Source organism: Eptesicus fuscus, chromosome 15 (genome assembly GCF_027574615.1).
Source record: "Eptesicus fuscus isolate TK198812 chromosome 15, DD_ASM_mEF_20220401, whole genome shotgun sequence".
Lineage (NCBI taxonomy): Eukaryota > Metazoa > Chordata > Mammalia > Chiroptera > Vespertilionidae > Eptesicus > Eptesicus fuscus.
The window spans coordinates 36,455,435-36,468,236 of NC_072487.1; the positions used below are offsets into that span (position 1 = coordinate 36,455,435).

The following is a 12,802-nucleotide window of genomic DNA, read 5'->3' on the forward strand; positions in this document are numbered from 1 at the left end:
GTTCATAGGTTGATGCTCAACTACTGAGCCACGCCAGCTGGGCAACAGTAATTCTTCATGTCTACCCTCTCTGTGTACCATTGGGGTACTACTGCTTTGCCTTCAAGTTCTGGGGAGCTCAGACCCTCCATCCAATATTTGGGGCCCACCTTCCCTTTTTGTCCCCTGATCACCCCATTTTCTGGGCTGGCCGACCTGGAGTTGTGGTTCAGCTCCTGGGAGATGTCATCGACCATGTCGTTCTCGGAAGCCTCATGAGCCATGGCTTTGCAGAGCTTGCAGGCCACCAGGGCCTTGGCCATGGCCTCCTCGCCATGCTGCCAGAAGAACAAGGCCATTTTCTGCCGCTTCATCAGGACGGCCCACACCATCAGCTCGTGGAAAGGGAAAGGAAAGTGGTTGATCTCAGGGTCATCCAAGTCAATGTCTACCTCTTCTTCACGCTTCTTGGTTGTCTTTCTTCCTCTCCTCAAGGGAACGTCATCCTGTAATTTTAGGGTGAAAAAAAAATAGAGGTGGAGTTAGAAATGAATCAATGAAATTCAGTCAACAGTTATTGTATATTTACTACTAGTCCAGCTCTGACAGATCCATAAATGAACTACTGACACACCTCATTTGATTGTGTTTCACTTTATTGCACTTCCCAGATGTTGCATTTTCTACAACATTGAAGGCAAAAGATCACGACTTGCTTTATTGCGGTGGTCTGGAACCGAACCCGCAATATGTCTGAGGTATGCCTGTATCCTCTCCTAGCTCCAATCCTAAAAGAATGCTCAAGCTCATATATGTCTAATTTTAAAACGAGTTAGAAGAGTATAAGCACAGTCCTATGGGAACATGTCATTGTTATACTTTAAATTAGAAAAAGTATGTTCAATGGGCCATTTTCTTTTTCTTTTTACTCTTGTCCTTTTCCCCCTCTGCAGGTAGGGTTATTTGTCATGCATGATGGACAGCACTACCCTTTTCTCTCAAAGGACAAGGACTTGCATTTGCATACAACAATAACCACATTAACAAAGGATGGGAGGAAGGTAGCCTCTCTGGAGTTTCTGCATACCTCATTAGGTGTATTTGGGAAGTATTTCTGGCCTTTGGATTTGTTGCCATTTGTAAATACCCATGAATAGATTTTGCTTACTGGAATATATATGCTTCCTTGGTTTTCAAGTTAGTATTTCAAATAGGATTTATTTCCTTGTTTGCAATGCTAATATAACCTCCATGGTGAAATTTTCAAAGCTACTGTGACCTGTCCCCTCACCACTGGGAAAAATGTCACTTCCTTATTGCAGAATCATGTACTAATCCTTACCACTGAAATGAACTTATTATATATTTAAAATGTGTAACAGAGATTAAATAATTGACACTAATAATTTGAGCAAACACCTACCTCCATTCCCAATAGTTTCAAGGCTTTGGGCTGTTAAAAAATTAATGCACAAAGTTAGATATTTTTTTATAGGTATAAGAAAAGGATCCTACTTCATCTCAATCAGGTAATGAAATAATTCCATTTACCATATAGCATTTATTTCAACAAATAAAACATTACAAAGGGAACCTATTTATAGAAATTCTTAGAGAATTAGGGATTTAATGAGTTTGGGTGAACCACAGAAAATTAGGAAACTGGACAGGCATAACGCGATTGCTCAGGGGTACAGCCTGCAGGTTTATCAACCCTTTTGTGGACCAAAATTTCTTCATTCTTCCTAAAACTGTCCTGCTCATCATCTCCATGACTTCAAGCACTTATGTGCATGATGAAACATTCAATCAAAGTAGAAGATGTTTCTCAAACCTCTGAATGACCTCTATTCCCGGAAGACTTGAGATATTATTCATAAATACATGTGTAGATGCTTCCTGCTGGCCATCTCTCTATGCTGCTGTGCAGTAGATCAAGGGTGAGTGGGCCAGAGGGGCATGTGTCGATGGCACTTACTGTAATGTCATGGAAAGTGTCAGCACAAACAGAAGCATCATTGCTCATGCTGGGCATGTGCAGAATAGGCATAGACCGAGACGGACAGAGAAGGCAACTCAGCAAAGTATAGACCTTGATTTATATTTAACAAGGGGAGATACAAAATTACATTTCAGGGGTCAGGAATTCCAATTCCACATTGCAAGTATTACAGAATGACCGGGTGCCATCTTGAAAGTTATTTAAGGAAATAGTAAGGTTATAGCACTTACGGTTCCTCCAAATTTTATTTGACCATTCAAGTCGGAATAGCTCGAACCTCGTCTCTCCCCCTTTCTTTCTCTTTTAGCTTTTATAATGACCACCAGTTTAAAATATGTGATTTAAAAAAATTTATACTTTTTGGTGTTTTCAAAGGTCTCTAAGCACCACAAAATACTAGAATAATCAGAAGATAAACTTTGGTAAAAATAAAAAATTATGCCTGCCACCAGCTATAGCAGCAGTTCTCAAAATGTTGTCCCAGGACCATGTGGCCCTTTTGGGGGGTGGAGGTCTTTCCCGAGACCCTTCCAGGGGACTGTGAAGTCAAAGCTATTTTCATAATAACACTACGATGTATTAATATTTGCACTGATGATACAAAAGCAACGGTCGGTAAAATTGCTGGGTACCTTGGCAAGAATGAAGGCAGTGGTACCAGGCTTTACTAGTTGTCATTAGAGTGCACTATTATGCACTTAAAGTTTAAAACAAAACAAAACAGTTGCACTTAAGAATGTGCTTGATGAGCCCTGGCTGGTGTGGCTCATTGGACAGAGATTAGGCCTGTGCACTGAAGGGCTGAGAGTTTGATTTTCAGTCAAGGGCAGTACCTGGGTTACAGTGAGTGTTTGGGAGGCAACCAATTGATGTGTCTCTCTCACATTGATGTTTCTCTCTCTCTCTTTCTCCCTCCCTTCCACTTTTTCTAAAAATCAATGGAACAAAACAACAACAACACAAGAATGTGCTTGATGAGGCCTAAAAAATAATAACGTGTATTAAATTTCTACTCTTGTTAGTAAAAAATGCCTTTTTACTATTCTGAGGGATGAAATGGGAAGCCGCATAAAGCACTGCTGCGACATACTGAACAAGGATGTGTGTCCTGAGGGAAAACACTCATGGGGTTGTTTGGGATGAATTAGGGCCACTTTGTTTCATGAACTATCTGTGTGAAGAAATGACTGGTAAACAACTAGGGTTACTTAGCCCTGGATGGCAGACATTTTGGAAATGAACTAAGTAGGAGTGTCATTTCAAGGAAAACAACTCGCAGTATTGGTTGTCAATGACAAAATTCAAACTTTCAAGCAGATAATAGAATCTTGGAAAACTCATCCTATGACCTTGACAGTTTTTCAGTACTTAAAAGACTTTTCTGATGAGATTGAAGGTGAATGCAACTTTTTGCAAGTTTTTTAAATTGTATAATAAAATGGGTCAAAATTTAGAAGATCAGAATATAACTCAACAAACCAATATTTTACAATGACCAATCTATGATGTTAAAAGATCTATACAAACTGCAATTTGGATTTTAATAGGAAAAGTTCACTGACATGGTTTCAGATTTCATGTTGCAAACTAATCTTCAAGAAATTGCCACTTGAATTTTGATGTACTATCAAAAAAGAATAGCTACAATTATCACTAAAGATTACTTCTTCCTTTGTTTGATACACTTGTCATATTTGTCACATATTTGTGTGAGGGCAGATTTTCTTCATCTATTTTAACCAAAACAATGTCTTGTAACAGACTGTCTGCAGAAGTAGATATGAGAATCTAACTATCTTCTGTTAAGTCAAACACTACAGAATTTTGCAAAAAATGTAAAACTGTGCTACTCATCACTAATTTTTGTTTTTGAAAACATAGTTGTTTTTCATAAACATGGTCTCTATGTTAATATGTAATGGATGGACTTCTTATGGTCACCTTAAGATGAATTAATAAATAATTATTTTTTAATGTTTCAACTTTAATTTCCAGCATGATAAATATTGATAGAACCCAAAGTAGATAAAAAAGCTTTTGGGAGTCCTCAATAATTTTTAAGGGTATAAATAAATCCGTCTAGACCAAAAACCTTGAAAATTGCTGCGGTAGGTAATAAGATTCATTTGAATTTCACTGCTATTCTCTGATCATTAAGGCTCACTCTCAGTGTGTTTCTGATTTGAATTGGACTTAGGGAAAGAATACATCCCTCTCCCCCTCTTTTGTTAAAAACAGATTTGATGGTGGAGGGAAGAAGAGGTGGGGCAATTGCCTTCTCATCTCATCTCCCACTAAGAGAGAAGGAAGCCACACCCTGAATCGGTAGCACCCTAGTCCACCCAGGAGTCCAGGAACCCGAATTTGTCCACAAGCCTCACCCTCTTGGGGCCGAAGAGATTGTGGTAGAGTGTCCGGAAGCGCTTGCGCGTGTAGTTGCAGCGATAAGCTCCGCCCATCAGGTATTCTATCACCAGGCCAATGTCGATTAGGCTGATTCTGTAGTCAGGAGGCAGGTTCCCCTGTTAGGGAAGAAGGAAAAACAAACAGAGCCAAAGGACAGCGTGATTTACTAGGGATTCGATCCCATGGGTTCTGTAACTATTTTAGAGTAAAAAAAAAAATTAATTAAAAAAGAAACGTATGAATGAATTATTATGCTGGTTAATTAATTCACCTTAAAATAGATCCAACCGAAACCTGGATATTCTCGCTTGGAAAGAAGACATAAGTTAAATAAGAAGATGCAGTAATCGTCGGCAAGAACAGAAAATCAAAATATTTATTCAAGTCTTCAGCTGAGGAGAAAAACACACCAGCGTAGCAGAAAGAAACACAAGGCTAGACATGGCAAATGCTACGGCTCCCAGACACTAGGAACTAGGTTCCCCAGCTGTCCCCAGTCCCCTGGCTGCTCTGCCTCAGACCCAGGCCTGTTACTGCCCTCTTGCTGATCATTTATTTCTTCACACTCACTAAATGAAGACTCCTTCAGAGGGACTGGTATTGCCAGGGCTTGCATCAGGTGGGGGATGCTTAGAGCTCAGATAGCCTTTAATACCAAACTTCTATTAATAATGAACATTTGGCTCCCTTTCATAAAAGGAGATCAGGATGGATGTCAGATGAAGTCATTTATGAACACCCCTTGTGTTGAAAGAGCAGGGAGAAAAAGCCTTACATTATTCATTGTTTTATTTATCTTTGTATTCCTAGTTGAAAGGAGGATCTATCACTAGTGCCTTTTATAGTGCCTGATGTATGGTTGGCATTTGAAATGCTTTTTGTTGAAAATATGAATGAGTGAAATTAACTGATGTGGTGGGATCAATCTCTGTGGTTTTTTTTTTGTTTTGTTTTGTTTTGTTTTTGCATAATGTTCTCAGTAAGAGAACTAACTAGCCACAGTGTGTGAGTCACCCCTGCTTGGGAAAGCCTCAGTTTACTGCAGAAATTTGACTTGAAATATGCATATTGGTGTGTCTGTATGTGCAGGAATGAATGGATAGCAATTGATGCACTAGCCCAAGTGTATGAATCCCAGTGCTGCTCTTTCAACTTCCTTGCTGTTTGTGGACTTAGTTCTCAGCCCTGCCCACTGCATTCTACCTCTCCCTTAACTTGGGATACAGGCAGGCTTGGGGACCTAATTTGAAACAGCTGAGCAAAGTGGGACTGTGTGAAGGACATTCTAGATGAGATGGAAGCACTTTAAGGCACACAACCCCTCTCATCCCTGACCTTGGCTCTTCAGAACCCATTTCTTTGTTGAATTGTCCCTTCACAGAAATGGTCTCTCCACCCCTCCCCCTCTTTCTCAGAATTTCGGGATCTCTTTTGTTTGAAGATTATCTCATCAATCTAAATTGTCAAATTAAGCTATCCTCAGGCTGTCAAGAAAGACCAATTGTCTGGCTTCTTTATGCAAAGCATGATAAAAACATAACAAAGGGAACTTAGAGAAGGTTTTATTTGAAGATCATAACTTTGCAGGTATTGCCCTTTCCATAAACATTAAGCTGATTTTAAAAATATTACCCATGGGATGATTTTTCTCCATTATGTTGGGATAGGTGAACAAGGCTGCAGTTTCTGTATGGTCTGGCTCTACCAGATTGTTAAGCATCTCTGTTATTTCAAAGGTGGAAGACCCAGAGCCTGGCCGCACCTGAATCAGCCTCCTCTCCCATGCATCTGGCTTCATTAAGGATGCCCTCCAGAGGAAGGCACCCTGTCTGTTATTTCCCTGGCATTGTGAGGTAGGCAGGGTAAGGAACACTGGCTGAGACTCAGCTGCCCTGGGCTTCTCTCTATAAGACAAACCAGCCACTTTCCCGCAATGCCTCAGTTTTCTCAGTAAAAAGAGTTGAACTTCCTGGCCTCTGTGGTCTGCAATGTACTGGGTTTCGAAAAAATCCCCAAAGGATTTATGATGATGCTATTGAAAGGCAGCTATAGCAAGTCTAGGAATCTGTGCCTATTTTCAACCTTGTCACAATTTTCTAAATGTAAAGTGTGGGTAATATCGAGTCTAACACCTATAAACTTTCATTTGAGAAATCCATATGGAAGCATTAGTTTGAATTCTAAGAACAAGAATCAATATTGCCTGAAGACCAATATTGAATGGCAATATTTATACATGTCACGTGTCTGTAAGAGTGGGAGTTGTCAGGAAGAATAGTGATAATAGTAAAATTCTAAATAAATAAAATGTAAGAGGGGCAAAAAACCCATTTTTTTTTTTTTTGTAAATGACTTCATTCATAAAGGGCTTATAGGTTTATAGACTACCAAAGAAGGTGCTATAATCTTCTTCTTTTCTTTAGAAACTCCTCATATAAAGTTTGATTATTTTAGAGTGATGTATGGTCTGGTCTGAAGCAGGGGAAAGGATTCAGACTATCGTAGGTTCTGTCCAGCTTTTAGTGAAGACCAGAAAGAAAACGGGCCTGCATTCTGTTTGACCACAAGGCGGCGGTGCTCACCTGACCGAAACCAATGCGGCTCCTTCCTCCTCAGCATTTGCCTGCCCGCTCTGTTTTGTGTACTAACTGATGTAAATGAATATAGAGCAGATTGGAGGATTTGGGGATGAGCAGAGAGTCAGATGCTTTTGTTGAAGTGATATCTGGAGGAGGGAAAGCTTACTTTACTCAGTAATGCGTTTGAACTCAGTCTGCCAGACTGCGGCTGTTTCTTTCCAGAGGCTTATGGAAGCAGAGAAATTAAGGGAAATGAGTTTCACAATTTTTACTGGGAAGAGAGGAAACCTTTTGGGGAAGAAGAAATAGATTTAATAAAATGTATAAAACTGCCATAACTGTGTCCTGGGTGAACTCTGAAGGGGATGGCAGCATTGGTGCCGGTCTGGGCCGATGGCCTTGGACACCTGTGACCTGCAGGTGTAACAGATGTGCAGAGACCAGTAGCAAGATGACCCCACCGTGGAAATAGCACTGGGCTGGACTGTGGGCTTGGCCAGATCACACCCTTTCTCTGTACCTCAGTTTACACCTTGAAAACATGCAGTTTGGACCCCGTTACTTTTAAAGTCTTGTCTGTTTCTAAAGGTCTGACTACCGGCTGGCAGGCTGCTCTTATTTCTATGCTGCCAGGTCACTGGACGAAGACTCTTGTCCAAGCTTCCAGGTTTGATGTAGTTTCCACGAATCCCCTGAGGTTAGGTCAGTGGAGCTGGGGGCTTAGAGACAAGGAGTGATAAAGGGGCCGACAGGGGTGGGGTTGTGCGCATCATATTCACCTCCGCTGGAAAGAAGCAGAGAAAGTGAGCGGCACCTCACATGCCACAGGTAATGTCCAAAATCCTTCTGGAGGAGTCTTCCTTTGCTTGGGTCCTTTTCAGAGAGGAGGTCCACAATGACACTGGTGTGATACCCCTCCTTCTGCCTGCTGTTTCTGGTATTTACCCTCCCCTTTTTGGTAATGACTTTGGTAACTGGTAAAGCCTGAACACGTATGCCCCGTTTCATGCCGTAACAACACATGGCAAGCCACGTGATTTAAGTAACCTGACCCCAGAATGAAACAGAGAAGTCTGGCTCTGTGGATAGGTACAACTTGATAACTTGGAAACGTCGTCTCCCTTGTTCGTGCTATGAGCCGCTACTCTGAAGCTGAGTTTTAACCCATGCCATCCTGAAGGATAGCTGTTAATGAAAAGAATAGTTTACATTCACGTAGATCTGCTCTCCTAAATGCACTCTATTTTTCAGATGTCAGCTTATGACATCACAACACATTTCTACTGTTTAGGAAATGCCTTTTTCTTTTTCTTTTCTTGAAACTTACAACAAGCCTTTAAAACAAGGCTGTTTCCTTCTGATGCATGGAAGGTGTTAATGGTAGCTGGTTATCGGGTTTACCCAGGGAGAATGGGGAAAAGACTATTCTGGTGACAGTTTATGGAAAAAGAGAGCATTCCCCCAATGTTTGGCATGGTAATAGACTGGGCAACTAATCTTACAAAAAGTAAGAATGGTTTTGTATATTTGTGTGGATTATAAAATGTTCTTTCTTTACCCAAACTGTGTCTTAAAAGCTTATTTTCTTCATTCTGTAAAGCTCTGAATCTTGATTCCCATGTGAATAAATTTTAAACTATCCTAATTTCACACTACTTCTCTATAAAACAAATATCATACTCATTTGGTGGGGAGGGATAGTAAAGGTATTCTGAAATGTTAGCACATTTAATTTAAGAAAGAAAAACTACTACTTTCAAACATACAGAGGCACAAAATGAGCAGGCAAATAGCTACTAAAATGACAAGTTAGAATTCACGAAAAAGCAGACAGACTGGGCCACTCTGGTTTAATAAGAGAGCATTGCTACATCCAATGGATTTATGCATGAAAACAGTCCCGGGAATTGGGCTGACTTAAATAATTTTAAATTTCTGATAGATGCTGAATAGCAACTCTTCATCTCATTGCTCCTAGATTGTTCCCTTGGTATGAATAAGTTGAGATATTGAAACTAGCATGGGAGCAATTCTCCACATTCAGTTCTGTTGATTTCAAAGGATAGCTGGACTTGCGGGTGTCATGCTGGTTAACTTACGATGGTCTGATAATTCCTAAATGCATTCCCTGGGTTTGTCAGAATTACTTACATTTAGTTTACAGACATATCATCAAACACTATGTTTAAGGTCCAGAACGGAGTTCATACTTATCAACAGCATTTTGTATTGGGGTTTATCACTTACTGATTAATTTTTTTTACCACAGGTTAAATCCATTAATACATACACAAAGTCCTATAATCATAAAGCACAAAGTACATACTAATTATTATGGTCCTTAATTTTGACAATTGCTTAAACTGCCCAAGATTTTCTTAGCATTTTAAATCTTGTTTTTGTAGACTTTGAGAATCTTACTGGCCTAAATTACCAGAAGTCTTCTGGAACCATCTGAGGAAAATGTGAACTGCCTGAGGAAACTATTAATTTCTCCATCATTCAATTCTTAAAAATACACAAACGCCCTGGCTGGTGTGGCTCAGTTGGCTGGGTGTTGTCCTGTGCACTGAAAGGTTACCGGTTCGATTCCTGGTCAGGGCACGTGCCCCTGTTTCAGGCTCGATCCCCAGTAGGGGGCGTGCAGGAGGCAGCCAATCAATGTTTCACTCTCACATCAATGTTCCCCCACCTCTCCCTCCCTTGCTCTCTCTAAAAATAATAAAATAAACAAACCCCCATCATTTTCAGTCCCCTTCGTCCATGTAACATAAAATGGAGACTCGTCCAGCTCCTTTGGCTCCACTGTTATTCTGTCCTGCTTTCCCATAGTCAGATGCTCATCTTTATCACAGAAATAAGTGAAGGCTGCATTTCCTGCTCCTATTTCTTCCCAAAGGAAGAAGCTAAACATAGGCTTTCTGTTTCTCCCCACCTATTGGCAATCTCTAGTCCCTGGTAAAAAAGAGAAATTGTTCCTAAGCCAGTTCAGTACTATCCTGGGTGATATGTTATCATTTTTTCCAGTTACTAAGTTAGTAAGTAAATGAATTCTTAGGTAACTATATCCTTGCTCTTGCTCTTGTACATCTTTAGCTTAGAAATTTAAAAGAACCCTACCTTAAAAATACTCGACATGCCTTTTAGTACAAGTGATGTGAGCAAATGCAAGAGGCAGCTACTGGGATTTCAGAAAAGAAAAAATGATATCGCGAAACAGAGTCCGGAAAGGCAGAAAACCTAATAGGAGGGATTTTGATCATCTGAACTCAGTAAGATCTAACTACAAAATCCTTGTGAAAATCACGCAGGACATTGAGAACCCGCATGATGGAGATGGATGAGTGACTTTGTTTGAAGGTATGGATTGGCCGATGGCGGGGACTGAGGCACAAAGGCACAGCTGTCCCCTCAGAGAGCCTCACAATTCCTTCAGGGACACAGGGCAGCTTAAGGTGAGGGGATAATATCTTGTTATTTTAGAAAAATCTCAAGACATTTTATTGAATACGAGCAACAAATATCTTAGCAAAGAATACACAGTGGCTATGTACACAATCTCCTGAGATATTCCCCCCTTTTAGTTTCTAGGCAATTTTCATCCAGAATAATTTAGACAAAATTGGAAGACCGGAGGGAAAGAGAAATAGGCGTGTTGAGGGCAGGTATGCTATGGCTTGAAGTGGGGTGGACCACGGAAAGATGTGATGGTGGAGAAATGCTTGTTGGGTTGGGTGTACAGACTGCACAGCATCTGTTTCCCTTGCTTTGAAAGAACAACAGGCTTCACTCACTCACATGGATCAGAAAGGTCCACCTGGTTAATGGGAACATTATAAGCAGACCCAGGGCCTTTGCTTGACCTTCTGAAGGAAAATGAAAAAGTGCCCACAGGACACCTAAGGGTCAGTTCTAGCCATCAAAATTCCTATGACATGAAGGAATTGGACTCTATTCTTGACCTTACTTTGTAACTTTCTGAGTATACCTTACGAACTTTGGTGAAGAATTGCTACAAATTGGTAGAGGGGTGTACATGTATGTATGTGTTTGTGTGTGTGTATGTGTATTGGGGGGGGGGGAGAAAGTGCCACTATCTATTTTGTTCATTACAGTTAAAGCATCACTTCCTGGGAACGCTGTCAAAGGCTCGGACCAAAGCTATCTCTGAAAGAGATTGTACAGGGACAAGAACAAGCTCTCGGGTAAGTTTAAAAATAACCTCCCTGTGCCTCCCTCCTCTCATTTACACATGGGACTATTGCTATATAATCACAAAATAATAAAAAAATAATTCTACTCCATAGAATTGTTGTCAAGATGAAACGAGTGAAGGTGCCTAGAAAGCGTAGATTGGTGTCACACACCTAGTCATCCCTAAATATCAGGTATTATCGTTTTATTATTAATCAAAGGTTCCGAGTTCTAATTCTAGTTCTTCACTGATCACTTAATACAGCTCTCACCTCTTTGCATTTCAGCCTCCTCATCTGTAAAATGGGAATAAATCTATTTGATCCAAACCTACTGGATTTTTTCCCTCATCAAAATCTTAGATGATGAATGTGAAAAACTATACTGGAAAAAATAAAGTGTTAGAAGAATGGTATACAAATATTTGTTTTGGTCTCTGTGGCTCTGAGCCTTGGTATTATCCTATACCCTGCATAATGCTGGACGTGACAGTGATATATTGCATCAGGAGCTAGTACATGAAGATACCTCTTATAATAGGTTGGACAGCATGGAAACAAACTCCCCAAACAGAGAGGGGCATATGGAAAAATACAGGTAATGGCATAAATCCACCTGGCATGGGGAAAAGCCTGGAGCTCTACTATCCAAAGCACTATATTCAACAAAAGCGTCTAAAACCACAGAGATCGAAGATAAACCGCAGCTGCATAGTAAGCAGAGATGTCAGAGTTAAAAGACACACACACACACACACACACACACACACACACACACACACACACACACTCTGTGCCCTGAAATGAGGGGCGTCTGGCAGGGACAGGAGTGCTCTGGCGGCTCATGCAATGCAAAACAGAGGCGCTTGGTAATCACAGGAAGCAGTCAAGACAGGGCCTCCGACCTGCAGTCGAGAGGGTTCTTACCTTTTTGACATCCCTGACCAAGTGGTACAATGTGTTTGAGGGCCCATGTCTCTGAAAACAATAAAGAAGAATCAAATGGTTTTGCTAGCCGGGCTCTTACTGGCGAGGCGAGGAGGATCTGGAAGGAAGGGGCTGGCTGGCGAGGGACAGTCGATCGGATGAATCTTGTTGTAGTTGCTCAGTTGTACCTGTCTTTTCTAAAGAAACGCACTGGCAGATTTTTGACTTGTGGTTCCTCAAGAAAAAGCATTTGAGGCTCTAGGTTCAAACTCTATGAAGGAAGCCATCACCGCTGTGGACAGCTAAACCAAGACATCACTTAAGGGGCTAGTTTTGCAGCAGGGGGTGGCAAAGGGGCCAGTTTACCGCATTGGAAATACACTTCGGCACATTGCCAATCACATCTTGCTTATTACCCACATTGAGTGAGAAATTGTGTAAGGCTGGGGTTGGTAAACTTCTTCAGGAAATAGCCAGGTGGTCAATATTTTAGAGTATGTGGGGCATAGAGTCTTCAGGGCAGCTGTTCAACTCTACCGCGGTGCGGAAGCAGCCAGAGATGTTGCCTAAACAAAGGACCTTGCCTATGTTTCAGCAAAACTTTATTTGTGGACACAAAAGGAGAGTAAAATTTCATATAATTTGAATGTCACAAAATATCATTCTTCTTTTGATATTTTCAAACACTGAAAATGTAAAAAAACCCTCCTCAGCTC

The 12,802-nt window shown here is 40.8% G+C and overlaps 1 protein-coding gene across 4 annotated transcripts in view; it reads right to left on the reverse strand.

Moving 5' to 3' along the window:
- TRPM3 (transient receptor potential cation channel subfamily M member 3) overlaps positions 1–12,802 on the reverse strand; it is a 703,802-nt gene that overhangs the window by 87,234 nt on the left and 603,766 nt on the right. The window contains exons 12-16 of one of the 4 annotated variants that reach the window (XM_054727185.1): positions 12,087–12,137; positions 4,659–4,694; positions 4,363–4,503; positions 1,403–1,432; positions 196–485 (exon numbers count right to left, since the gene is read on the reverse strand). In XM_054727185.1, the coding sequence (XP_054583160.1) occupies positions 196–485; positions 1,403–1,432; positions 4,363–4,503; positions 4,659–4,694; positions 12,087–12,137 (548 nt within the window). The remainder of the gene's footprint in view (positions 1–195; positions 486–1,402; positions 1,433–4,362; positions 4,504–4,658; positions 4,695–12,086; positions 12,138–12,802) is intronic. The other 3 variants (XM_054727187.1, XM_054727186.1, XM_054727188.1) reach the window with 3 other exon arrangements.